At 46.8% G+C, this 26,892-nt stretch overlaps 1 protein-coding gene across 6 annotated transcripts; it reads left to right on the forward strand.

Moving 5' to 3' along the window:
- Window positions 1-3,454: 3,454 nt before the first annotated feature.
- On the forward strand, window positions 3,455-15,810 carry Gsdmb (gasdermin B). 6 transcript variants are annotated; one of them, XM_048450791.2, is made up of 10 exons: window positions 3,455-3,610; window positions 4,622-4,873; window positions 8,371-8,584; window positions 11,503-11,659; window positions 12,352-12,433; window positions 12,794-12,835; window positions 14,364-14,524; window positions 14,640-14,778; window positions 15,108-15,178; window positions 15,604-15,810. In XM_048450791.2, exons 2-10 carry the CDS (start codon window positions 4,627-4,629, stop codon window positions 15,751-15,753), a joined length of 1,263 nt encoding a protein of 420 aa, XP_048306748.1. In that variant the 5' UTR covers window positions 3,455-3,610; window positions 4,622-4,626; the 3' UTR covers window positions 15,754-15,810. The 6 variants fall into 6 exon arrangements, 5 of the variants coding, with proteins under 5 accessions (XP_048306748.1, XP_048306747.1, XP_048306749.1 ...); XR_007235218.2 differs by having other exon boundaries at window positions 14,640-15,178; window positions 15,604-15,682; XM_048450790.3 differs by lacking the exon at window positions 15,604-15,810 and having other exon boundaries at window positions 15,108-15,597.
- The last annotated feature ends 11,082 nt before the right edge of the window (window positions 15,811-26,892 follow it).

A 26,892-nucleotide genomic window follows, 5' to 3' on the forward strand; every position in this document is an offset into this window, starting at 1 on the left:
GGAAGCTGGAGAAGGCCCTGGAAAGTTAGAGCAGAGTCCCACTGTCTGTGCCTTGCCCTGCTGCTCCTGATTGGATCTGAGCCTCTGACTTCACAGGCCTGGCTGGGGGAATTGGGTTGGGACATAGTGGCCAACCAAGTTTAGTCCAGACATGGCTTACAAATGGAGCAGGGTGGGGGTTACTACTGGTGCTCTGGTATTGTCTGTCCTCACTTCTCACCGAAGTCCTTCCCCGTTGGCTCCTGTTGCGGAGGGCTGCCTTTGCTCCTGGCCTTGGTGCCCCCTCCTGCTCTGATGAGTAGGAGGGAAGAGGGGCTCCCATGACTTTCTGCCAGCACAGCCGGGAGGTGGTGGAATCCTTAGATCTCCTGTGTCTGCGCAGTATTATTTGCTGCTCCCTGGCTAGGTACAAAGTTCTAGGCAGGCAGAGGAGCTCCGTTCCCGGTAGTCTGGTTCTGTGGCCCTGGCCCAACATCATGGTGTTCTTAGAGTGAGGGAGAGTGTGATCGGTATACTTCACTGTCCCCTCTTCAGATAAGGACTACGATGTTGGGGGACGTGCTGCCACTGGGCTCGGTCTTGGGAGGGGGCTGATCTACTTGCTTCCTTGGCCTATAAGCCAGTCAGGGTGAAGTGCCAGGGTACCTGGACAATGATCTTTGTTGAGATGCCAGCTCTGCTACCTAGAGCTGTGTGGTCTTGCCTAGCTGCTTCTCTGAGTTCAGTCCTGTTGAGGAGGCGAGTGCCTCCCCGGGCTGTTGTGGCGTGAGCACGGTGCCTGGGGTGTAAGCAGCAGTCGGGTAGTAAGTACAGTTATTACCACCGCCACTGCCTTCAGTGTCTTCTGAACGGAGGGATGGGAAGCATGGGAGGCCAGAAGATAGACTAGGTTCACTCACACTATCCTCTGAGGGAGGCCAGAAGACTCCAGAGAGGAGAAGCTGGGTGAAGATGGGTGGCATCCAGATAAGGAAGGTCTGAGGAGAGGGCACATAGAAATGTGTCTTATTGGGGGAGGCTGGGTATGTACTGAACCAGCCTGATCCCTGTAGTTGTTGCTACAGTTAATTTTCAGTCTTCGTTGCTGCCTGCCATACCACGGCATTTGTTAGCCGGCTCTGAGGTCATTTTTGTATTCCTGGTACAGCCATGGCTATTACCTCTCTTTACTTGGGACCCACTCCTGTGGGGCTCAGGGCAGCCTGGCCACATATATGGGGCCCAGGTCGCATAGCTGCCATGACAGGCTTGATAGAGACCAGCCAAGAGAGTAGGTCTGCGTTTCCATTTACTGGCAGGTTGCACCCAATTCCAGGATAAACCATAAGCTGATACCACCCAGGAATGAACCAGCATCTAAGGGAAGTACCTGAATATCTCACCCATTAGATAAGATTAAATAAGATCATCAGATGTCCTCAAACCCAGCACATACCTATTCCCTTCCACCAAAACACCCCTAGACGAATGTTCGCCAGTCAGGGTCTTGAATCTTGAAAACCCTCTCACCCCCAGCCTCTACTATGATGAAAAGCATCGGCACACATTGGGTCCAAGTCTGGGCTTAAATGAATAAAGGCTCTTTGCTTTTACATACGGATTCAGACTCCTTGGTAGTCTTTGGGGAACTCCAATTTGGGCATAACATTTGGGGGCTCATCCAAGATCCCCCAAGCCCACAGGGACTACAAGACCACAGGAAGACAAAAGGCCAGAGGACCGTCAGCCCTCCGCCCCTGTGCTACAAGGGGTACAGAAGATGAATTCCTTCTCTTGCCTCCTCCTCACCGGCTACCTCCCTCAACTGATCAGGAGGCGGGGGGGGGGGGGGGGCGGGCCCAATGAGAATTGCCCTGGGTGGCCAACTCTGTCCCTCTTCCCCTGAGGGTGGTTGGCCCACAGGACGATGAGGGCAATGAGCAGATGCAGTGTTGGCCTTCGCCATGAGTGATCTCTATAACTGGAAAAAGCAAAGACCCCGTTTCTCAGACAATCTTTTAGGTTCTGTTATGTTCACTTGGGAGGATTGCAGTCAGCTGGTACAGCTCCTGTTAACCACGGGAGAAAGAGAATTCTGACAGAGGCCCAAAAATTGGTCCCAGGATCTGATGGAAACCCAACTGTCAATTCTGTGCCAATAGACCAAGGCTTCCCCCTGACCTGCCCTAACAGAAGGTAAGGAGAGGCTCCAGCTCTACTGCCAGGTTCTAATGGGAGGTCTCCATGTGGCCCACCAATCTGGCCAAAGTCAGTAATGTGTACTACAAGAAAACACAGAATCTCCATCAGCCTTCTTAGAACGGATTATGGAGGCCTTTAGGGTATACTCCCCTATGAATTCTGAGGCCGAGGAGAATAGGTCATCTGTGGTCCTGGCCTTTGTTAATGTCCATGCCTGACATTAGGTTCAAGTCACAGAAGATAGTTGGCTTGCAGATAAGAGCGTCCAGGAGCTGTGAGCAGGAGCTCAGAAAGTGTACAACAGAGAAACCCCAGAGGATAAACAGATGAGGGTCATTGCTGCAGAGAATGCAGAGTAGCCTGGAAATACGGCAAGAATCCCAGCAGCCACCGCAGGAGATGCAACTGAGCTGCCTAGCCAGAGGCCAAGGTAAGGACCTGAAGGGAGCACCCTAGGCTGCAAAAAGATCTGTGCGCTTATTGCAGGGGAATGGAACATTGGGCTAAAGAATGCCCCCGGGAGTCCAAACATAAGGACTATGACTCGGGATGTGACTCCTGCCACAGGGTTTGAGTCCCCTCCCTGAGCCCAGGGTGATTCTCAGAGGGAATTTAGAGGGAAAAACCTACAAATTTAGTAGTAGTAGAACTGGAACTCAACATTTGATCTAAACCAAGCACCAAGGGAACCTCTCTCAAAGAAAAGTCTTGGGTGCAGGGAGCCACAGGTATGAGTCAATATTCATGGACTACCCGAAGAACGGGATCTCGGAATGGGTCGGGTATTCCCTATTCCTTCCTGGTCATACCCAACTGCCCCTACTCCTTATTACGAATATACCAACCATTGGATAAGATTTAAGATGTCATTGAACCCAGAATGTACCTATTCCCTTACACACACACACACACCCTAGACAAATGTCAGCCAATCAGGGTCTTGAATTCTGAAAACCCCCTTACCCCCAACTTCTATGATAAAACCCTACCCCGCCTCTGCTGGGTGTGCTCTGTTTGTACTGCTGCATCAGACACACAGCCCAAACCTGATCTTGAATAAAGGCTGTTTGCTTTTGTGTATAGATTTGGACTCCTTGGTGATCTTTGGGGAACCTGTGGTTTGGGTATGATTCTCATCCCATCTCAGTTCCCTGAATTGTTCAAGTCAACACCCCATTCTCTGGCCCAAACTCACCGAGCCCGTGTGTCAGAATCTCTCACTTATTGCTGAGTCCAAAGAGCAAGATCTCTCCTGGCCCTGCCATTCCACCTGGGCCATAATTTGCCTTATCTGAAGATGGGTGGGGCACCTGTCGTCATCCAGCTTTCCAGGAAGTAATGCTTTTGGGGACTTTCAGACGCCTCCATTAGCACTCCTCCAGCCGGGAGCCGCAGGGAGATCTGACAGGATTCTGACTCGCCATCTCAGGTAAGAAGCTGGAGATGGTGCATCTGAGCCGGCTGTGGCTCTGGGCACTGTCCACACACCTAGAATCCCTAGACTGGAAAAGAGTTGAGAGCAGACTATTATAAAATAGGACAGACAAAGGGCAGTGGGGGGTTAGGTGCCTAGGCCAGACATTAGGAACTTAAGAGGTCACAAGGGGTAGGATACAGTGGTAGTGGAGACCCAGGAAGCTTTTGCTTCTTTCAGGGGCTGACTTAGCACCCTGAAATTGGGAAAGGGTTGGTAGGGAGACCCAGGGATCCCAACTGGAGCCAAGGGAAGAAATAGCTATTAGGACTGGTGTCCAGAGGTCTGGCACTCAACAATGGTTGGAGTCTTCTCAACCCTCCTGCCTTTGGGACAGCAACCTTGCTCTGAGAAATGCAGAAACTGGGGTTCACTTTCCTGTGTGGGGCAACCCCACCCCATTTGCCTCAGTATGTTCTATGAAGGCCTGAGGGAGATTTGCGGTCTGTGTGTCAACGATTGCCTCACTTTCAATACACAGGGAAGATTAGCTATTCCAGTTCCTAGTTGTCTAGAACTGTGCGCTCTTGCTTGACCCCAGGCTGTGAAAGGCAGTAGATTAGAAATCAAGAGTCAGGGACTGGAGAGGTGGTTCACTGGCTGCTCTTCCAAAGGATCTGGTTCATTGTCCAACACCCATATGATGGCTCATGACCATCTGTAACTCCAGTTCTGGGAGATCAGACATCTTCTTCTGACTTCCATGGGCACCAGGCATATAGGTGCATACATGTACATGCAGGTAAAACACTCATATACATTAAATAATAAATCTAAAAAAGAAAATCCAAAGTCAGATGTGGTGACCCACCTGTAATCCCAGCTTTTGGGAGGTGGAGACAGGAGTTCCGGAACATCCTTCACTATAAAGCAGATTTGAGGTCAGTCTAAGCCAGACATGACTGTCTTAAAGCAAAATAACAAAAAGCCCTTTCTGACCCAATACATCTCTCACCGTTGGTCCAGGCGTAATGTCTGTGTTTGAAAGTGTCACAAGATCCCTGGTCCAGGAGTTGGATTCAGGAGGGGATATGATTCCTGTCAAAAGTATGGTTGACGCTGGTGCATTCAAATGCTGTTATTTGGTGAGAGGACGGAAGAGGTTCTGGGGATGGGCCTACTACAAGACAGACCTCACCCTGGAGGACATACTGGACGAGAAGGACGAAGGACTATTTGGTAGTCTGCTTGCAGGATTCAGAGGTCAGTATGTGGCAGGTGAGAAATGGCCAGCTTGAGACCGTGCCTGCTTCTATTCTATCCCGTGCTCAGCTCCTCGTTGCCCTCAGCGAGCTGATTTGTGCATGCTGGCACACCTCCAAGAAGGCACACACAGAAGGGCTGGTCAGCAAGAGGAGTGAAATAGAGATTTTTGTTTTGGCTTGGTTTTTCTTTTTTTTAAAAAAAATATTTATTTATTATGTATACAATATTCTGTCTGTGTGTATATGCCTGCAGGCCAGAAGAGGGCACCAGACCCCATTACAGATGGTTGTGAGCCACCATGTGGTTGCTGGGAATTGAACTCAGGACCTTTGGAAGAGCAGGCAATGCTCTTAACCTCTGAGCCATCTCTCCAGCCCCTGGCTTGGTTTTTCAAGACACTGTTTTTCTGTGTAGCTCTGTCTGTCCTAGAACTCACTCTATAGACCAGGCTGGCCTCAATCTCAGATCCGCCTGCCTCTGCCTCCCGAGTGCTGGGATTAAAGGCATAGCCTCCACCATCTGGTGAGATTTCTTTATATTGGAAGTCATTTCTACATAGTCTCTCTTTCCTATGTCTCTCCACAATTCTAATTCCTGAGCGCTGTGAGTTTATATTTTTATAATTAAACTGATGGGTAAATGGAGGAAGATGATGTGATAGTCTGGACAGACACAGACTTCACTGCTGAGGTTGCCCGGTTTTGAAGGCCACTCTGCTGTTGACCGGCGGGGTGACGTCTGGACAAGCTGCTTTTTATCTGTGTAGGTTTCAGTGTCTTCACCTGTGAACTCTAGATGACTAAGGGTAAATGGCCGTGCCGGCCACAGGAGGTGCACACAGACTCTCCCTCCGGGAGCTCTGCTGCTGGACAGGACCCCCTCTTCCCTGGGCGTGGGCTGAAAGACAAGTTGAACTGAAATTTAGAAGGCATCAGTTCTCAGCTGTGGGTCGTGACCCCTTTCTTGGTTATAACGACCCTTTCACAGGGGCTGCATATCAGATATCCTGCGTATCAGATAGTTACATTAAGATTTATCGCTAAAAAGTACAGTTGTCACGTAGCAACAAAATAATGTTATGGTTGGAGGTCACCACAACATGACAAACTGTATTAAAGGGTTGCAACATCAGGAAGGTTGAAAAACCATAGCTCTAAGGGTTCTTATTATCTATCTATCTATCTATCTATCTATCTATCTATCTATCTATCTATCTATCTATCTACCTACCTACCTACCTACCTACCTACCTACCTACCTACCTACCTATTTATTTATTGTTAGTGGCTAAAGAGAAGCTGTGGGTGCTGGGAACTGAACTCTTATATTTTTAGCTGTGAGCCTCACCTTTTATGACTGAGTCATTTCTCCAGCCCATCTAAGGGTTTTATAGGAGGGTTTTACAATGCTGTTTCCCTGCCTCAAAGTGCAGATATTCCTGGGGATTCTTCTTTTTGTTTCCGCCAACCCTGGAATCCATTTTAGTGTCTTATCCTGAATTCAGAAAATCTACCATATTTTAGATGAACAAATATTTCAATATGAAACTAAAGTTGTGTGGTCCAGACCCCTCTGCTGTAGTCTGTCTTTGTCTCTCTGCCCTCTCATGTTGTAGGACGCCTGCTTTCGTTTGGTGGTTTTCCATGTTTTTCTCTGTGGTTCAGCCATGGCTGTGGGTTTGGGTAGTCAAGTGCTCTGCACATCCATGAAGGGTGTGTGTGCTCTCTGCTTGCCTTCCCACTGCTGATCACCCGACCAAGGTGGTTTTGTTGCATTTCTCTGTGAAGTTTATATTGCCTTCCCACACTGCACTCCTTGTTTTCATCTTTGTCTTTTCTGTCTATCGAGGCGTCTTGTTTGTGTGCCTGTTTTACAGATCCGGGAAGAGACGCCCAGCATTTTCCCTCCTCTGTGTTTTCAGTTTGCTCCTTTTTGCTCCCTGATGTCAGCCTAGGTGGCCACACATCGAGACCGGTGGGATGAGAAAGGAAGAGCCTTCTAGTCTCTGAGCCACACGTCTAGTCTGGTCTGATGACCTCACACAGTTTAACCTGCCAGTGAAATTCATGACACTTTCCCCAGTTCAGTGATGATCAGAATCAAGTTCGCCAGTATCACCCCACTTCATTGTCATAGTTAGACTGGACAGTGACTTTGGCATGGTCCTGAGAAGGACCTCTTTTCAGTATTAGCACCATTGAGGGCATCAGCTAGGACACTTGTATACACCATCAAGACGGCTTAGAAAGAGGGCAAATGTGGAATTCATTTTTCTTTTTCTTTTTCCTAACAGAGTACATATCAAACTTATACTGCTTGAGAAATGAACAGGCCCTGAGACATTGGTGCCCTATGGGTTGATTTTTTTTTTTTTTGTTTTGTTTTGTTTTTCAAGATAGGGTATCTCTGGCAGCTTTGGGGCCTGTCCAGGCACTTGCTCTGCAGACCACGCTGGTCTCGAACTCACAGAGATCTGCCTGCCTCTGCCTCCCAAGTGCTGGGATTAAAGGCATGTGTCACTACTGCCTGGCCCCATGGATTGATTTTAAGTAGTTTCTAATTTGGTCATTTTCTGTTTCAAATGCATTTTCCTCTGGAAATCCAGCTGGGACTCTCACCCGGCAGCAGGAGCAGTCCCTTCTTTGCAGGTCTGTACTTGGGAGGTCTAAGAGGAAGACCTGCATCCCCTACATCCTCCTCAAACCATGAGCAGCAGCAGAATCAGCCTACCCAGCGCTGGGCCTCTGATGAATGCTACATCAGACGCCTGGAGTCTATGCAGATGGGCAGCTTCCCCTGGCCACCTCACGCTACCCCTGCACCAGCTTCCCTGGCCACCTCACTCCACCCCCGCACCAGCTTCCCATGACCACCTCACTCCACCCCTACACCAGCTTCCCTGGCCAGCTCACTCTACCTCTGCACCTTCATGCAGACACCAAGCTGCTTGCATTTTATTTTCTATTTATTCTTTCCTTGCCTCATTTCAGAATCCCAGTAGCGTTAGCTTGTATCTGTTGAACCCTGTACTGTGTGCCAGGCACTGTCTTAAGTCCTTTCCTGAATACTTGGTGTCCCCAAGCATGGGAAGGACTTAGTTAAGATTCTCTCTCTAAGTCGGGCGGTGCACGTGTTTAATCCCAGCACTCGGGAGGCAGAGGCGGGCAGATCTTTGTGAGTTCGAGGCCAGCCTGGTCTACAAGGGCTAGTTCCAGGACAGGCACCAAAGCTACAGAGAAACCCTGTCTCGAAAAACCAAAAAAAAAAAAAAAAAAAAAAAAAAGATTCTCTCTCTAGAGAGAGGCCAGATGACTTAACAGGTTACCTGGGAAGAAGGGTGCAGAGCAGGCTGATGCCATGGACGGTGGCCTGTAATGTTGGGGACAGCAGCCTTTCTTGGAGAGCCCTTGTGGCAGGCTTCACGGAGGAAGGGGCAGTGCTAGCAAGGGCTTTCTGGAGAAGTGTCTTTTAGGTTAGCATCAATGTGATATTTACTCTTGTCTTTCCAGGTGAAAAGGCTAAATTCCAAGTCCAGGATAAAACAGATTCAAAGCTGTCAGCAAAATTGTCGTCAGCAGAATTGTCAGCAAAACTGTCAGCAATATTGCCAGCAAAATTCCCTGAAGAAATACTTGCCATTGAAAGACTCCGGTCCTGTGATTGGAAAACCACCATAATACATAGGAAGATAACCCAGAGATGTTTGGATTTCCTTGACAACAAGTAAGGCGGGGACTGAAGAGATGGTTCAGTGGTCATGAGCACTTGCTGCTCATACAAAGGACTTGGTATTGGTTCCCAGCACTCACATGGGGGCTCCCAACCATCTGTAACTCCAGTGCCAGGGGATCTGATGCCCTCTCTGACCCCCGTCTCTTGCACATATATGGTACACGTACATACACGCAGGCACTTACACATAAATAGCTACTTTTTAAGATGGGGCTGGAGTCAGGCAGCGATGGGAATGGACAAGGGGAAGGATGCATTCTGGGCATGGAGTCATCTCAGGGGCACCCTGGCTGTTCACCCTCAGGCCCACTCCTGCGCAGGCAGCCTCCTGTCCCTCACAGCCTGCCATCTTCTCAGTGGCCGATGGCTGTGTGTCAGATCCAACAGAAACCCAGGCCGAAAGACTAACTGTGGTGCTTATTAGCTTTCCAGAGCTGGCCCTCAGGCTCACTCAGTGCGGTGGCTCTTCTCAGCTCTTCACGTCTGCCCCTGTCCCACCCTCAGCTTCTCCAGCCCGTGGGCTTTGCTTCTTCTCTTCCCCCAGCTTCTCATTCCTATATAATCCCGCCATTTTGGCCGTGTGCTCTTTTGGTTAGCTTTCTCTCTCTTCCCTTCTCTCTCTCTCCCCTTCTCTCCCCCAGTGCCTGCTCCCCTCCAATCACATCGCCTAGTTCAGTCTGCTGGTTACATTTAGTCTACTATTTTCTCTCCCTGTTCTGGACACTTCTAGATGCTTCTGGCTGCGCTCTCACTCACGTCTACAATGAAGACCTCCAACCTTACCTTGGAGTGGTCATGCCCTCTTTTCACGGACTGTGGTATGGACACATCAGCTGCTGTCCTGAGACTGCTCTCCTTGCTCCGAATGACTCAAGCCATCATTTGCGCTTGTTTTGCTCTGCCTTGTAAACCTTGTTTCTGTATCTTCATCCCGGTGGCCCGGCGGGGTAGGAACAACTTGTGACCAATTACTGGCTGTACTCAGCTCTCTGTTGACTCCACACAGTAGGTGGTCTGCAATGAGGTACAATGAAGCTAAAAGAACCAAGTTGGAAACTCCAGCACTCAGGGGAAGGCACCTCACTGGTTTTGAGGGCTAGTTTGTATTTTCTGCCTGCCTCCCTCCCTCCTTCCCTTCCTTTCATTCTCTGTCTCTTTTTCTGTCTGTCTCTCTCTCTCTCACCCTCCCTCCTTTCCTTTCTTCTTTCCTCTCTCTCTCCCTCCCTCCCTCCCTCCCTCCCTCCCTCCCTCCCTCCCTCTTTCTTTCTTTCTTTCTTTCTTTCTTTCTTTCTTTCTTTCTTTTTCTTTTTCTTTCTTTCTTTCTTTCTTTCTTTCTTTCTTTCTTTCTTTCTTTCTTTCTTTCTTTCTTTCTTTCTTTCTTTCTTTCTTTCTTTCTTTCTTTCTGCTTTTCAAGACAGTTTCTCTGTGTAGCCCTGGCTGTCTTTGGACTTGCTCTATAGATCAGACTGGCTTTGAACTCACTGAGATCCACCTGCCTCTGCCTCCCAAGTGTTGGGATTAAAGGCGTGCACCACCACCACCTCCTGCCTGGAGGCCCTTCTTCTTTGAGCTATTTTGTAAGTCACAAATTATTTTCCTATGGAATCAGAGATGTCTCACGAGCTGGAGGACAGGCAAAGAAGCCAGGTGAAGTATAAGAAGTTAGAGTCAGTCAGTCCCTTCTCAGAGCAGCGGTACCAGCCCTCCCAGACACTTACCTTTAGGTGATGAGAAATAGATGCTTTAGATTATTTGTAGACCAGGATTGGAGCCACAGCTGTATATTTAAGAGCTGTGTGACCCTGGACTGTTCAGTTTTTATTTATTTATTTGTTTATTATGTATACAACATTCTGCCTCCTTGTATGCCCACACGCCAGAGGAGGGTGCCAGATCTCATTAAAGATGGTTGTGAGCCACCATGTGGTTGCTGGGAATTGAACTCAGGACCCCTGGAAGAGTAGCTAGTGCTCTCAACCACTGAGCCATCTCTCCAGCCCGACTGTTCAGTTTTTTAAAAAAAATAAATTTATTTCATGTATATGTATGAATGTTCTGTCTGCATGTATGACTGTGTGCATCATGTGTATGCCTGGTATCCAAGGAGGCTAGAACAGGGTTTCATATCTCCTGGGGCTGATGTTACAGACAGTTGTGAGCCACCATAAAGGTGCTGGGAATTGAACCTGGGTCCACTGGGAGAGCAATCAGTGTTCTTAACCACTGAGATATCTCTTTAGCAAACAAATTTTTGTTTGTTTTATAATAGGGTCTCAATTATTGTAGCTCTGGTGGGCCTGGAACTTGAATGTAGACCAGGCTGGCCTTAATAGTAATCCACATTAGTAAGAGTCCATCACAATGGGGAAATTTGGTAACAAGCAGCAGACATGGTGGCAGGAAGCAGAAGCTGAGAGTTCACATCTCCGACCACAAACAGGAAGCAGAGAGAGTGGTCTGGTGGTGGCAGGCGGCGTTGAACCTCAAAGCCTGCCCTTAGTGCTGTACTTCATCAAGGTCACACCTCCTAATCCTTCCCAAACAGCACCACCAACTGGGAACCAAGACTCTGGGGGACATCTCACTCAAACCATCATGTACCTCCACCAAACCAACAAGTTTAGTAAAAAAAAAAAAAAAAAGTTGTAATGCTGCCTACATCATATAGGTGGGGTAAGAAGTCTCCCACCACCTGTGATGGGCAGGAACACACTGCTAGTGAGATCCCTTCCCATTGAGCACCCTGCCCCCACCCCACAGTGGGTAGAAAGCAGGGTGATAGCTGCAGTGTGTAATGTCCCTTGGCTTGGCAACCCTACAGGCATTTACTCTGAAAAGGAAGTAGTAGTTGATGGACAGGGAGAGGTCACTGAGAGGCCCTGAACTCTTATCCCTTCCATTCCCTCTAGGAAGTTAAAGCAGAAACTACCCACTTCATTTAAAACAATTAATTTGAAAGAAAATATATATCTGGTAACAGAAACTCTGGAGACAGAAGAGGAGGAAACCCTACAAATGCACTATAAAATTTGGAACTCATTTCTTAAGGTTATTTATGAAAAAAAGGTTAGTACCCTGGGAGATGGGGTGTGGACCAGCCAGCCTTGTGCCATCCAATGAAGCCCCCTCAGGGTGCCTGCCAAGACAGCCTTCTTAGCTCCTCCCTCAGGCCTCTTGGAGAAGCACTGGCTGGTCTCTGTACCTTGTGGAGGAAGAGTGTGCCGCCTTGAAGGAGTCACAGGCTGACTCAGGATGCCCTCTTTTCATTTCTTTTCTTCTTTTAGTTTTATTTATTTATTTTTTTTGGTCTTTTGAGACAAGGTTTCTCCACATAGCCCTGGCTATCCTGAACTCACTATGTAGATCAAGCTGGCCTCGAACTCATGGAGATCTGCATGCCTCTGCGATTACTGTGTGCATCAGCACACTCAGTCTGGACAGTCTCTATCACGTGGTTATTCTGTCCCTTGTCTGTCTCCCTGTCTGGTAGGCAGGAGGAGCTAGAGTCCCTGGCACAAAGCTTGTCTTCAGTATACACTTGTTAAATGAGCAGTGGAAACAGCATGGGTTTGGTGTCAGACATGGGTTCGAATTTCAGCTCTGCCCTTGGTTTCAGCTGTAGGACTGGCTCAGATACTTGTCTTAAAGTCTTAGTTCATCTGTAGACTTAGAATAAAACTGTCTGCCTCATAGGAGTGTTTGTGAGATCAGGCAAGATAGCAGTGTAATATCCATCAACACAAACTTTTTCTCCCTAGAGCCAAAGGAATATCACCGTCCCTGCCAACATGGTCCTGGCCTATCGAAAGAAGCAGCTCATCTTCGAAAATGGGTCAATATGTAAGCAAGATGCTGTGGGTACAGGAAATGGGACCCTAAACACACGAGTGGGTGGGTGTGGACTGAGCAGAGCTCTGTAGCAGCCTGGAACCGGTGAGCCCAGAGGTGGGAGAGGACGAAGGCACGAGGGCCAGGCTGGCTCTGGCCACACTGACAGGGAATGCACCCACCATGGCATCAGCCTGCCCTGCAGGGTTGCAATCCCAGTCTCCGACCAGATTGGCGCTAGCTTCCCTTTCCTTTCCTTGGTTGGGAACAGTGTGGGGACTGGGAGGGAGGGAAAGGAGGGCATGGCTACAGAGACTACTGTTTTCTTATTCTTTCTTTTTTCTTTCTTTCCACCTCTCGGTGTTGGCTTAGTTATTGACTTCTGGAATGAAAAAAGAAGGTCTTTTCAGGGAGGTGAGTGAGCCCCTGGGCCACCTGGTCATGTCTCAGAGCATGCAAGGACGTTATCATTAGATGGAAGGCAATGCATGGCTGAGTCTGTAGTTGGATGTGTTCAGAAGGGAGGGAGCATGCCTGCGGAGGAGCAGCCTGGATGCACTGTTGGCCCAGGGCCCCCAGGCTCCTTCCAGGGCCACATGTTAGCATGGGGTGGGTGAAGGAACCGCACTGAACTCAAGTACCCTGCCGTACCACTCTTGTTCATAGCCTCCCAAATCTGGACTTTTCTGACCAGGCAGGAAGGTCTATGGCTCTGTATGTGCTTCCTCTGGAACGTTTGGGGCTTTCCTTGTACCCCAAGCAGGACAGTCATATTGCCAAAGAGGCCTCAGGAAGGGATGGTGGGCATAGTGTACCTTCTCTGGGTGTTGGCTGCCGCTCGAGTCACCCAGGCACAGCCCTGTGGCTGCAGATCGCCGAGGATGTGGGAAGGAGCTTGCAGATATGATTTATATGCGGTAAGGACATGGGCTCCCTGACATGGGCAATGGCAGCTCATCACTGGGAAAAGAATGCCCATAGGGGTTAGGTATGCTCAGAGACTCTGAAGACTTCCTCCCTTGGCAGAGAGAGGACTTATTAGCTATGTGTGGGGCCTTACCTGTCTCTAGACCCACATACAGTGTGGCAGAATTCATCTATCCTCAGGTTGATATGATGTAACACTACCACTCGGTGGGATCAGCAGAATGGTACAGGCTGGTGTCTTAGTTAGGGTTAATATTACATGGTATTGTAAAACACCATGGCCCAAGCAATGGGGAAAGGAAAAGAGTTATTTGGTCTATACTTCCATATCATTGTTCGTCATTAAAGGAAGTCAGGACAGGGACTCAAACAGGGCAGGAACCTAGAGGCAGAGCTTTCTCTTTTCTTCCTCTTTCCTCATTCATTCTTTCTTTCTCCCCACCTCCTCTTGCTGCAAATCTCTCAGGCTGGCCTTGAAGTTCCTAAGTAGCTGAGGCTGGCCTTGAACTCCTGATCCATTCTCCTGCCTGCTCCTCCCTAGTGTTGGGATTACAGAGGTGCACCACTACACCTGGCTTTGGGGACTACACTTTGGTGAAAATTAAACAACCACATTTATTTCTGGATATGTCAAACTGGGTGTAAATGGGTGAACTAGGGAGTAGTAAATTTACTACTAGGGAGTAGTAAATGGGTGATGATAGGCATGTCGGAAGAGGAGTTTCATTTTAACAGAACAAATTAGAAGAAGGCAAAACACAGAGATGAGGTAAAAACAACAGCAAAAACAAAAAGTAGATTAAAATAGGGTCTAGCCAGGCATTGTGGCATCCTATTGTGATCCCAGTTCTTGAGGCAAGGTGATCAGAAAGAAGGGCAATCCTTGGCTACATAGTGAGTTTGAGCCTGGGCTACATGAGACTATCTCGGGGGTGGGTTGGGACAAGGTATAGTAGACTTTACAAATGAAGCCTGTTGGCACAGTGAGTCGGGTTCATAATTTTTGTCTTTATAGAAACGGCTCTAGGAAGAGAGGAAACTACTGGAACTTTGAAGGAGCACGTAGAGAACACAGGGAGAAGCCTGCGGGAACTGGATGAGAAGCAGAAGGATGTGCTGTGCTCTGCCACTTCATGCGCCATCAAGGAAGGGGGGCTGGAGAACCTGGAACAGAAAGTAAGCGACCCTAAGGAAGAACTGGGGTGGACACAGAGGACTGTGGAGGGCAGATGGCAGGATGGGAATCAACTGGACAGAACCATACTTAACTTCCCCCTCTCCTACCTCCCAGGTTTCTGATATCTTGTTCTCTGATGCTTCGAGGCAGACTGAGGGCCCAGAAGGTCTCATTTGCATCCTTCATGATAAAGTCGGGCGCTTGGTAAAAGCACGTGCGGAAGCCGTGCTGATACTCTTGGATGCCTTAATAGGTGAGGAGGAAATGCTGAGCAAGGAGGCTGGTGGAGAATCAAATCTTAGGGAGTATGTATATTCCATGAGGGGTAGCCCTCAGCATTTCAGAGACTGTCAGTCTTTCCCAGGCCAGATATTGAGGGGGAATCGCCCTGTTCCCTCTTGTATAGTCTATAATGTTCCATATTTTAACAGGGGAGCAGGAAACATTTGGAATGTTCCCACCAGGCCTCCTGGGAGCTCTCTGAAACCCTCTGATGATGTATATGTGGTGAGCCACTGAAGATCACCACCAAAGCCACCATGTCCCTCGCCTTTTCTACTAACAACCTTTTTCTGCTTCCAGCCCTGTCTGGCATAGCCAAGTGTGTGAACAAAGCACTGGAGAATGGGGAGCTGCTTTTGCTGAGGGACCAGGTGAGACACTGGATAGAGAGGACTAGGGCCATAGTAGAGACCAGTGCCTGTGTTCTGAAAGGACCTGGAAACCCCACAGTACAGTCCTTTCTACTGTGTGGTTACTGCCTGCTCATGTCTGTGCAACAGGTTTGTGACAAGTCTCTGGGCATACGTACATACCAGGATATTTGACATGCTCTGCTGCCTGCCTGTGGGCAAAGAGGATAGAAAAAAACTAGTCCAAGATGGCGTCCGGTGCCATCCTGAGTGCCTGCTGCTATGTGGAGATGGTGTGAGGTTCTTCAATTTTGCAGGAGGAATGCCATGTCTGTCACGGCTCAGAACGAAGGGCTGTGGCCAGCTGTTGGCCATTGTGGTCTGTGTGCGTGTGCGTGAACGTGTGTGAGAGCTCCTAGCTTTTAATATGGTGAGTTTCCTTTCAGGTAGAGTCAATCCTCCAGAAGAACTGGGGCGATCGGCTTAGCCAGGAAGTGCACTGTGACCCTGAGGCACAGATCTTCAGTCTCCTGTATATTGCCTGCTCTCTCATGCTAGCTCTGGAACATACTAAGTCCGCCTGTATCTGTTGCTAACCTAATGTTGGCCTGAATCCTATGCATGGTCTCTGATTAAAAGTGGCAGATTGGGAATAGTGTCTTCTCTCTTTATCGTTTTTTCCTTTTGGCATGGCTGGTTTGAAAGCCAAGGTCTTCACTACCACTAGACAAACGCCGTGACACTGAGCCACACCCTAGTCCTCCTCCTCCTCTAGACATCTCCTTACGTGGCAGAAAGAGAAACCGGCTAGGAGTGGTGGCACACACCTGTAACCCCAGCACTCAGGAGGTGAGGGGGAGGGCCCGGAGTCCAAGGTCGTTGTACTCGTCAGGTGCTTAGAGGAGCAGAACTGATAGGATGAATATACAAATATTCATTCATTTTATATATGGAAAGGGGGGTTATTAGAATGGCTTCCAGGCTGTGGCCCAGCAAGTCCAACAATGGCTGTCTGTCAACAGAAAGCCCAAGAATCCAGTAGTCGTTCAGTTCTCGAGGCTGGCTGTCTGGTCTTCAGTATATGCCGGAATCTCAAAGTCGACTGTCATGCCAGTGAAGGGATGGACCTGCCAGCAAGAACAAGCAGGCAGAGAGACCAAGCTTCCTCCTTCTGTGTCCTTAATATAGGCTGCTAGCAGAAGATATAGCCCAGTTTAAAGGTAGATTTACCACCTTAAAAGATCTGGATTAGAAATGTGTCTTTCCACTTCAGATGCTTTAATTAAGAAAAAAAAATCCAACCTACATCCAGAAAGACAAATATCATATGTATTCACTCATAAGTGGCTTTTAGACATAAAGCAAAGAAAACCAGCCTACAGGCCACAAACCTGGAGAACCTAGACAACAAAGAGGACCCTAAGAGACACATCCATGGATCTACATAGGAAGGAGCTAAAGACAAGATCTCCTGGGTAAATTGGGAGCATGGGGGCCACTGGAGAGTGTAGAAGGAGAGAGAAGAGGAAGGGAGGGGAGTGGGGAAAAAATGTATGGCTCAATAAAAATAATAAAGAACAAAAATCTGCCACAGGTATATCCAGCCATTTGGGTTTTATTTAATTTCAGATTAACTAACTTGACAAACAAGAACAGCCATCACAATCATTGTCTGCCACTTTGAGAATTTTGAGGCCAGCCAGGGCTACATGAGATCACATCTCAAAAGACAAAAACAAACAAACAAACAAACAAACAAACAAAAAATAAACCAAACTCACGAAGCAATAGGAAAAAAAAAACTGGCTAAAGAGGCCTAACTTAACATTAGTGGAGCCATGATGGGCTGCAGACTAATAATACTGGGACTAGGCTCCACCCTTAAAATAACCAGGAAAAAACGCAAACTGTACCCTATGGGGGACCAATTAGAATTGAGACAAACAAGTACTAGATGCTCCAGAAAATTAAGAATAGCTTACCTAACTTGTATATAGGTTAGGATTTTCCTTGCAGCAATGTAGTACCAATCCCTGTTTGACAAGACTGTTGCCCCACTCCTGCCCAATCAGGAGTTCAACCCCGATCTGAATCCCCTACCCTTTACTCCTAAAAACCCTGCCATAGCTGAGCTCAGAGCTCTCCCTAATCCAACTGTTGTGTCGGAACAGATGGAGAGCCCATGTTTGAGCCTGCAATAAAGGCTCTTTGCTTTTACATAGGAACTGGGACTCTTGGTGGTCTCTGGGGGGCTCATGATGTGGGCATAACATTAGCAACAGAAAAGAGGTTTAAACACTTTTTGGAATCTAGAAAGCAATGCAAGCTGGGTGGTGTGGGCCTGAGGGTGCAGAGGCGTGCACAAGAGAATGTTGTTTTCATCACAGGTATTCTAGAAGAACTGCAGAAGCTCAACACCAGAAGCCTAGAATCCCCCAACCCGTTGGGCTAATGAAACGAATACAGTTTTGTTTTGTTTGGGTTTTTGGTTTTTCAAGACAAAAGTTTTGGCCTGAAACTCACAGAGATCCCCTGCCTCTGCTTCCCGAGTGCTAGGATTAAAGGCGTGCGCCACCACTGTACCCGAAGGAGTCTAAGCCCACAGACACATCACACAGGCGCGTGCACATCCATGTTTGCTGCTTCACAGCACCTAAACGGTGGAGGGAGCCTACATGTCCATCAGTACATGGATGGGTAAAGTGTTTGGTCGGAAACATCACCTCAGTTCCCTGGCACCCCTTTATACAAAGAGTCTGGCATATTTAGTCGGGGGCTTCACCCCAGCCCCCTGGTATCCATTTTTGGAATGTTGGGTGGAAAACTCCATCCCAAGCTCCCTCCCCTGGGAAGTTGCCTTAGTCCAAACTCCACCTCAGAGAAAGCCGGCCAAACGGTTAACCTCTCCCCAGGGAGGGTCAGGAACACTCCCACAGGCTTTTTAAGCTGCCCCCAGAGAATGAATGTGCGGTCTCCTCTCTCTCTTCCCCTCTCCATGTTTCCCCAGGGCCACCCAGGAGCATTCCATTAGACATTGGCATCTTTAATTCGGTCTGATTGGGATTATTTGCGTAGGCAGAGAGGCTCGTCTAAGAAAATACCTAACATAAAGAAAATGTGGTACATACATCCTATGGGGTTTGTGCAGCTGTAAAGACAAATGTGATACAAAAAATGGAAATATGAAAATAGACTGGACATAGAGGCACACACCTTTAATTCCAGCACTAGGGAGACAGAGGCAGGAGGATCTCTCTGAGTGCAAGGCCAGCTTGGTCTACATAGCAAGCTCCAGGATAGCCAGGACTACATAGACAGACTCTGCCCCCCAAAAAACCCAAAACAACTTCAAACATACATACTAACACATGTGTGCTCACTCACACATACATAAATATACATGCACACACTTGTACACACACACTCATAGATACACTTGCATACAGATGTGTGCACACACACTTTCACACATACTTACACACACACACACATGCACACAAACAGGACCTACACTGAAGAATGGGCTAGCTCTGTCTCCCTTCAAGGTGACCATTGGACTCAGATTTTGCCTCGGGTGAACCTAGGGTTCCTAGTTTGGGGGAGTCTCCCCAACAGGGATGGCACATACTTTTAAGTAAAATACAAGCCAAGGGAAAATCCTAATATAAATTACAAGTTTTTTGGGTTTTGTACTTAATGGTACTAAAATATACATATAAAATCTGTGGGGGTAGGCTAAGACCAGTTTTTAAAATAGAAAAATATGAACTGCCTTAATTATTTGTATTAGAAGAAAAAAATCAGGGCTATAGCCTGAAGAGTTGGGTCAGTAACTAAAGCACTTACCACATAAGCAAGCGGTAGGACTGGAATCCAGATCCCCGGAAGTCAAGCAAATGCTCTTTCAGGTGTGGTGACCGCCTGGATTGCAGCCTTGGAAGGGGAACCTGGAGTAAGCTGGTTGTCGAGACCAGCCATATCCATTAGCTCTAGGTTTGACTGGGAGACCCTTCCTCAAAGGTGGTGGAAGATTGAGTGAAGACTCAGTAATAGCAGTCTAACAAGTGTGGTCAAGGGAAGATGCAGGCCAACCTTCCTCACTAGCTTAGAGGAAAAAGCAGAAGAAAACAAACCAAGCAATAAAAAGGATCTATCCTTGCTAATCTGAGGTTTCAATCTGGTTTACACTGTGGATTTTAGCCCATTCACAGTTTTAACTGGGCGTGGTTGCTCATTCCTATAGTCCCAGCTCTCAGGCTGCAGGCTGGAGGACTTCAGCCAATACCAGGCCAGCTGGGGCTACACGGAGAGACTCTGTCTCAAAACAAACAAAATAAACCAAGGAAAGAAATTTAAGAAGGAAAATGATGTGATTGTTTCAATAGAAATGAAAAATCCACTCTTGTTAAATTCAGTATGTACTCATTTCCTACAAGACCAGGAACACACACACACAGGCACTGCTTTAATCCGATCAGAGTACACGGAAACACAGTAAGCTAAGCCACCACAGAGGAGATGTTTATGTGCGTTCTCTCTGGGTCTGGCAAGATGGGCATGCATACTCACCCTGGCTCCTCCTCACACTGTACAGGAGAGCCAGCAAGACCAGGACAGCAAGGGCAAAAGGCCAGGCAGGTGAGACTCGTGGAAGGAGAGGGCAGAAGAGGAGAGCACTGTATTGCGACGAGATAACCAAATATGTGCACAAAACTGCAGATTTACAGACGAATTATGAAAAGAATATACAGTATTTTGATACAATCAATATTTCCTAGACAGATCACCAATAAATGCAAAATGAAATTTGTACAATATGAAATATTTAGGAAAGTATTAGACAAAGGGTATAAGAGGGACCTATTCCCTTGTTAATATGAGAGATCTTGGAGAAGATTAAACAAAAGATAAATATAATACCAAAGAGTGAGAAGACACACTATTGTGAGAATATCGACTTCTCTCACAGTAACTTCAGATCAGTACAATCCCAATGGCCGCCTATCTGATCTGAAAATGAAAAGGGTTAAAACCAGCCACAACCTTCAAAAAGAAGACAGCTTATTTATTGATTTATTTTTATTTTTGCATATGTGTGTGTGCCTGCATGGGCGCAGGTGCATCATATGCATGTAGTACCTAAGGAGGCCAGAAGAGGGTGTTGCATTCCCTGGTACCAGTGTTACAGGAGGTTGTGGGCTACCTGATGTGGATACTTCGAACTGAACCCAGGTCTTCTGCAAGAGCAGTAAGTATTCTTAACAGCTGAGTCATCCCTCCAATGCCAGCCACAATATTCTTCAAAAAGAACAAGGTAGAAAAAACTTGTTCCCCTAGATTAACGACTGAGTATAAAACCTGTAACATTTCAGTGTGACATTGGAGCTGCTGTAGACAAAAACAAAAGCAGATGAGATGCCTCCGAAATGGATCCCATGTGTACGAGGACATCTGATCCATGAGAGAATAATGACCGAGGATTAGTGGGAAAGGCTAGTGCCAGGACAATGGGACAGCCCCAGAGGGGATTATTGAAAGTCCATCCATTCATGCAATATTCACTCCAGAAGCACTCTGATTCAACCTGTAAAAGGCAAAACTGTAATTCCAGTAACATCAAAACTTCAGTTCCATCAAAAATACATCACAAGTGGGGTAGAGGCAGCACAGAGTGAGAGGCGCTACTCTAAACGGGGCACCTTTTGGAGACCGCCATCCAGGACGTGAAGGGGCTTGTACCGGCCAGTAACTAAAGAACGAACCACAGAGAAAGAGGTGAGTGATCTCAACAGCACTATTGTTATAGTGTCTCTGTAAAATGTCCCATATGTTCATGTGTTTGGAAACCTCCTCCCCAGTTGGAAGCATTGTTTTGGAGGTTGTAGAAGTACTGGGATGGAGGGCCTAGGTCCTACATAGGTCACACAGGGTAGGTCTTAAGGATGACAGCTTAGTTCTGCTTTCAGATCCCACAAAATGTGCATAGGTCACTTAGCAAACTTCTGCTACCCTGGGTGGGGCTACTTCAACTGCTCCACCTTCCCTACCATCATAGACTGGCAACCCCTAAGCCAGGAGCCCGCAAGAACTTTCATACAACGCAAGCTGGTACAACCAACTTGAATATGAATTTGGTTTATACATGGAAGAGTTGTCTCTACTTTGACGGTAGGTACTCAGTGTTTACTAGATGTGCTGGCTCGCTTTAGAGCAACTTGACACAAGCTAGCGTCATCAGCGAGGAGGGAGTTTCAGCTGAGAAAAAGCCTCCATAGGATCAGGCTGTAGGCAAGTCTGTAGGGCATTTCCTTAGTTGGCGATTGCTATGGGAGGGCCCAGCCCATTGTGGGCTGGTGGTACTGGGTTCTATAAGAAAGCAGGCTGGGCAAACCACATGAGGAAGCCAGTAAGCAGCACTCCTCCATGGCCTCTGCATCAGCTCCTGCCTCCAGGTTCCTGCCCTGCTTTTGATGCTTTTAATGATGAACGATTACATGGAAGTGTGAGTGAAATAAACCCTTTCCTCCCCAAGTTGCTCTTGGCCATGGTGTTTCATCACAGCAATAATAACCTGAGGGGACGTGTCTCTGTAGGTGTCAGGAAGAGGTGAGATGAAAATTTAGTTCAGATTGACTTCATCAGCCTGGATTAAGACTTCAGGCAGCGGGCTGGAGAAATGGCTCGGAGGTTAAGAGCACTGGGTTCAATTCTCAGCACCCACATGGCAGCTCACAACTGTCTATAACGCCAGTTCCAAGGGATTGAACACCCTTACATAGACATACGTGCAAGCAAAAAACCAATACAAATAAAAACTAACTAAATAAAAAAAAAAACAGGACTTCAGAAAGTCTGATACCAGGCAGTTTATTGCCAGTACATTGAAACACAACATAATTTGGAAAAAAAGGTTCCTGGTGTAATACAATCCTCATTGCACAAGCAAGCATAATTACATCAAAATCAACTCAGGGCATATGCCATTTCTTTCAAGAAGACGGAGATGGGCTACCTGTGTATACTAACTTAAGGGCCTAGGGAAGGATCTGGCTTGGTATTGGCCATACATAGTGTAGAGAGGTCATTTGAGCTGTTAGCCATCTCTGATTCTGTTGTGGGGGAGCCCCTGGCTACACTGATAATGTAAGGATCGTTTAGACTATTAGGTTGGGGGAGCTTGGGGGAGCCCCTGGCTGTAAGGGTCATTTAGGTTACTAGGCACCTCCAGCCCTGGTTATAGGAGCTTGATATGGCCTGGCATTATGCAGACCACTATGCTGTCCATTGCTTCCTGGAACTGAATTGTGGATGGCTGTGAGCTACCGTGTGGGTGCTGGGAATTGAACCGGGGTCCTCTCCAAGAGCAGCTGAGCCATCTCTCCAGCCTGAAATGTTGTTCTTCAAAGTTTGTATGATCAGTAATTTTCTTTTACTTCAATGGTATTTTGCATATAGCCTGAAAACTTTACTAACGTGTATTATTTGAACTATACAGTAAATGCACTAACGTTTTTAGCGGTTTCAAGCAAAAGCATCCACAAGTCAGAAAGGCAAGACTCCCACAATTAAAGCTTAAGCCTTTCCACACTGCAGAAGTCAGATGGATATTAGACCAAACAAATGGGATCCAAATGTTCATCATTAATAATCTACGAATGTTGGAAAAATACCCTTGTAGTAGTACAAAGCACAAAACATTATTTAACAGTGACGTTTGGTAGATAACGGTTAAATGACATTTGACTTCTAAGCCCTCAAAGGGACACTGAAAAACTCAAGATGAAAGAGGACTGGGACTTTCCCAACACTACACGGTGAGGGTGAAGTGACAGTATCTGTTTATATTGAATAATGTGAAGATGTAACTTTGTTGCCATTTCAGGACCTTTTTATGCTAAATGAAAGAGAAGATGATAGTCACAGAACTTAATTTCCGTTTTACCATTCAACACACCCTTCCTATTTTGCTGTATTATATCTAAATGGGTTATTTTGGATTAGGGTGCTGTGGGTGGGGGAGTGTGACCCAGTAAGCCACCAGGAATCAATTTCAAAGCTCAAAATAAATAGTGAGCAGGGAACCAAAAGTTGACTTCTGGATGCAGACTCAGTAGCTCATTTAATTCATTATAACTCTCTAAGTAGGCAGATTCAGGCCTGGCATGGAGAAACACACCTGCAACCCCAGGACTTGGGAGATAGAGGAAAAGAGGCTTAGGAAATCAAAGTTGTCTTTAGTAACAAGTCGAGGCTAGCTTGGGCTACAGAAGACCACAACTCAAAAGATCAGATAACATCACGAGAGACAAAGATTTTCAAGGTCATGTTTAAGTAGGTAAAGTCAAGTAAGAGGATATTAGCTTGCTACCCAGAACCCATGCTGACCAACTCACAGCTGCCTGCAAATCACTTCCAGAGGAGACAATGCCTCTTTTGGCCTCCGGAGCATCCATATTGACATATGCATGCACACAGACAAAAACAAAACAAAGTACACAAGCATCTGTAACTATATAGCGGGGTGTGGTGGCACATGCTTGTGATCCCGGTGCCAGAGAAATAGGCAGGTGCATCCCTGGGTCTCACCAGCCAGCCGGTCTAGCTGAATTGGCAAGCCACAGGTCCTAGTGAGAAGATGTGGTTTCAAATACAACACAACACAACAAAAGAATACAAACTAGGTAGTTGCAAGAACACTATGTGAGGCTGACTCCTGGTATCCATAAACATGCAAACACATGTGTAGCAGAAGGCACATGAACACCACACACACACACACACACACACACACTCTCACACACACTCACATACATGCACATGCAAACGCCAACAAAGATTCAAAGGTAGCACGCGGATGTTCCTGCTCAGAAGTTTATTATTTAATAGGAATTACAGGAATCACAGGTGGCCTGCAACTCGCTGTGTAGCCCAGGTTGGCCTCAGCCTCGCTGCAACCTTCCTGCCTGTCCCTCTCAAGTGCTGGGATTACAGGTGTGAACTACCACAGCCAGCGACGAGGTTTAATACATTTTACAAGGATGAAGCTTTAAAGTATAAAAGACAAGAGTGTGATGCTTGATAAAATCAGCAATGGGAGGGGGACAAGGAAGAAAGCGGTGGGTGGACAGCAGGATTCTAAGTCAATGCGAAGAGCAGAAGGGAGAGCGGGTGTGGTGGCTGTAACTGTAATCTCAGCAGCTAGAAAGTCCAGGCAGGAACACAACAATGACTCCAAGGCTAGCATGGGCTAAGAGTAAGCTGGTGTCTCCAAAACACATACACACAAAGGAAAGGAAGGAAGGGGTGAAGGGAGAGGAAGAGGGAGGAAAGGAGGAAAGAGGGGGAGGGATTCTATACATGAGGAATGAATGTAGTTTGTCCAGGAGGCAGAAAAATGAGGCTGGTAAGAGGGAAGAACTCAAACTGAGATTTTTAGATTTTCAGAGCTCTCTCTCCTCACCTCTCTCCTTCCCTCCCTCCCTCTCTCCCTTCCTCCTTCTCTCTCTCTCTCTCTCTCTCTCTCTCTCTCTCTCTCAAACACACACGCACACGCACGCACACACACACACACACACACACACACAAGGTCTCAGGCAGCACAGGCTGTCCTTGAATTCCTCCTGACTGTTGGGATTGCAGATTTGAGATTCGGCCGTTATGACTTCATTCCCCATGATTTCTCCTTACTTACTGCTTTTTAATTTTTCTCTGGCATAACTGGATATCAACATGTAGAAGAATGAAAATAGATCCATGTCTATCGCCACACACAAAACTAAAGTCCAAATGGATCAAAGACCTCAACATAAACCAGCCACACTGAACCTCATAGAAGAGAAAGTGAGAAGTACATTTGAACACATTGGCACAGGAGACCACTTCCTAAATATAACCCCAGCATCACAGACACTGAGAGAAACAATTAATAAATGGGACCTCCTGAAACTGAGAAGCTTCTGTAAAGCAAAGGACACAGTCAACAAGACAAAACGACAGCCTACAGAATGGGAAAAGATCTTCACTAACCCCACATCAGACAGGTCTGATCTCCAAAATATACAAAGAATTCAAGAAATTGGTCATCAAAAGAACACATAATCCAATAAAAAAATGGAGTATAGACCTAAACAGAGAACTCTTAACAGAGGAATCTAAAATGACTGAAAGACACTTAAGAAAATGTTCAGCATCCTTAGTCATCAGAGAAATGCAAATCAAAACAACTCTGAGATTCCATCTGACACCTGTAAGAATGGCCAAGATCAAAAACACTGATGACAACTTATGCTGGAGAGGTTGTGGGGAAAAGGGAATACTTCTGCATTGCTGGTGGGAATGCAAGCTGGTACAACCCCTTTGGATGTCAGTGTGGCGATTTCTCAGAAAATTAGGAAACTACCTTCCTCAAGACCCAGTAATACCACTTTTGGGTATATATCCAAAGGATGCTCAATTGTGCCACAAGGACATGTGCTCAACTACATTCATAGCAGCTTTGTTTGTCATAGCCAGAACCTGGAAACAACCTAAATGCCCCCCATCAAAGAATGGATAAGGAAAATGTGGTCCATTTACACAATGGAGTACTACACAGCAGAAAAAAATAATGACATCTTGAATTTTTCAGGAAAGTGGATGGAGCTAGAAAACATTATTTTGAGTGAGGTAACCCAGACACAGAAAGACAATTATCACATGTACTCACTCATAGGTGGTTTTTAAACATAAAGCAAAGAAAACCAGCCTACAAATCACAATCCCAGAGAACTTAGACAACAATGAGGACACTAAGAGAGACTTACATAGATCTAATAATCTACATGGGAAGTAGAAAGTAGAAAAAGACAAGATCTCCATGGGAGCATGAGGACCTTGGGGAAGGGTTTGAAGGGTGGAAGGGAGCAGAGAAAAATGTAGAACTCAATAAAAAATCAATAAAAAAAAAGGAAAAAATGGGGTACATATCTAAACAGAGAACTCTCAACAGAGCAATCTACAATGGCAAGCAATATACAGCTCAATAAAAACAAACAAACAAAAAACCCGCCACCTAGAAACAATAGAGAAGTGAAAGCACCGCTGTCCCAGAGTAACACTGAGTGGCAACCCTGTTCACAGAGGCAGAGAGCCGTACCTAGGAGGACACCACGGGACATGCCAGCAGTGTAGGTAAAAGGCAGTTGCCAGGACTTGGTGGAATGAAAGCTATTGTTTTTGCATCCAGAATACTTACTTGCTTAGTGTCTTAGTTAGGGTCTATAGCTGTGAAGAGACACCATGACCACAGCAACTTTTTTTTTTTTTAAAGATTTATTTATTTACTTTCTTTACAGTGTTCTGTCTGCATGTGTGCCTGCAGGCCAGAAGAGGGCACCAGATTTCTTTACAGATGGTTGTGAGCCACCATGTGGTTCCTGGGAATTGAACTCAGGACCTCTGGAAGAACAATCAGTGTTCTTAACCTCTGAGCCATCTCTCCAGCCCCACAGCAACTTTTTGTGTGTGTGTGTTTTGTTTGTTTTTCAAGACAGGGTTTTGCTGTAGTTCTAGAGCCTGACCTGGAACTAGCCCTTGTAGACCATGTAGACCAGGCTGGCCTCGAACTCACAGAGATCTGCCTGCCTCTGCCTCCTGAGTGCTGGGATTAAAGGCCTGTGCCACCACCGCCCGGCCGACAGCAGCTCTTATAAAAAAAAACATTTACTTGGGGTTGCTTGCAGTTTCAGAGGCTTAGT

This window comes from Myodes glareolus, chromosome 9, assembly GCF_982192425.1.
Source record: "Myodes glareolus chromosome 9, mMyoGla1.1, whole genome shotgun sequence".
NCBI lineage: Eukaryota > Metazoa > Chordata > Mammalia > Rodentia > Cricetidae > Myodes > Myodes glareolus.

Excerpts from the sequence above, each read along its gene's own strand:
- Gsdmb (XM_048450787.2), top strand. The coding sequence starts at position 4,627 with ATGTCTGTGTTTGAAAGTGTCACAAGATCCCTGGTCCAGGAGTTGGAT. Across the intron at positions 11,660-12,351 it reads AGGTTATTTATGAAAAAAAG|AGCCAAAGGAATATCACCGT; the intron begins GTTAGTACCCTG and ends TTTTCTCCCTAG. Across the intron at positions 14,525-14,639 it reads TGGAGAACCTGGAACAGAAA|GTTTCTGATATCTTGTTCTC; the intron begins GTAAGCGACCCT and ends CCTACCTCCCAG.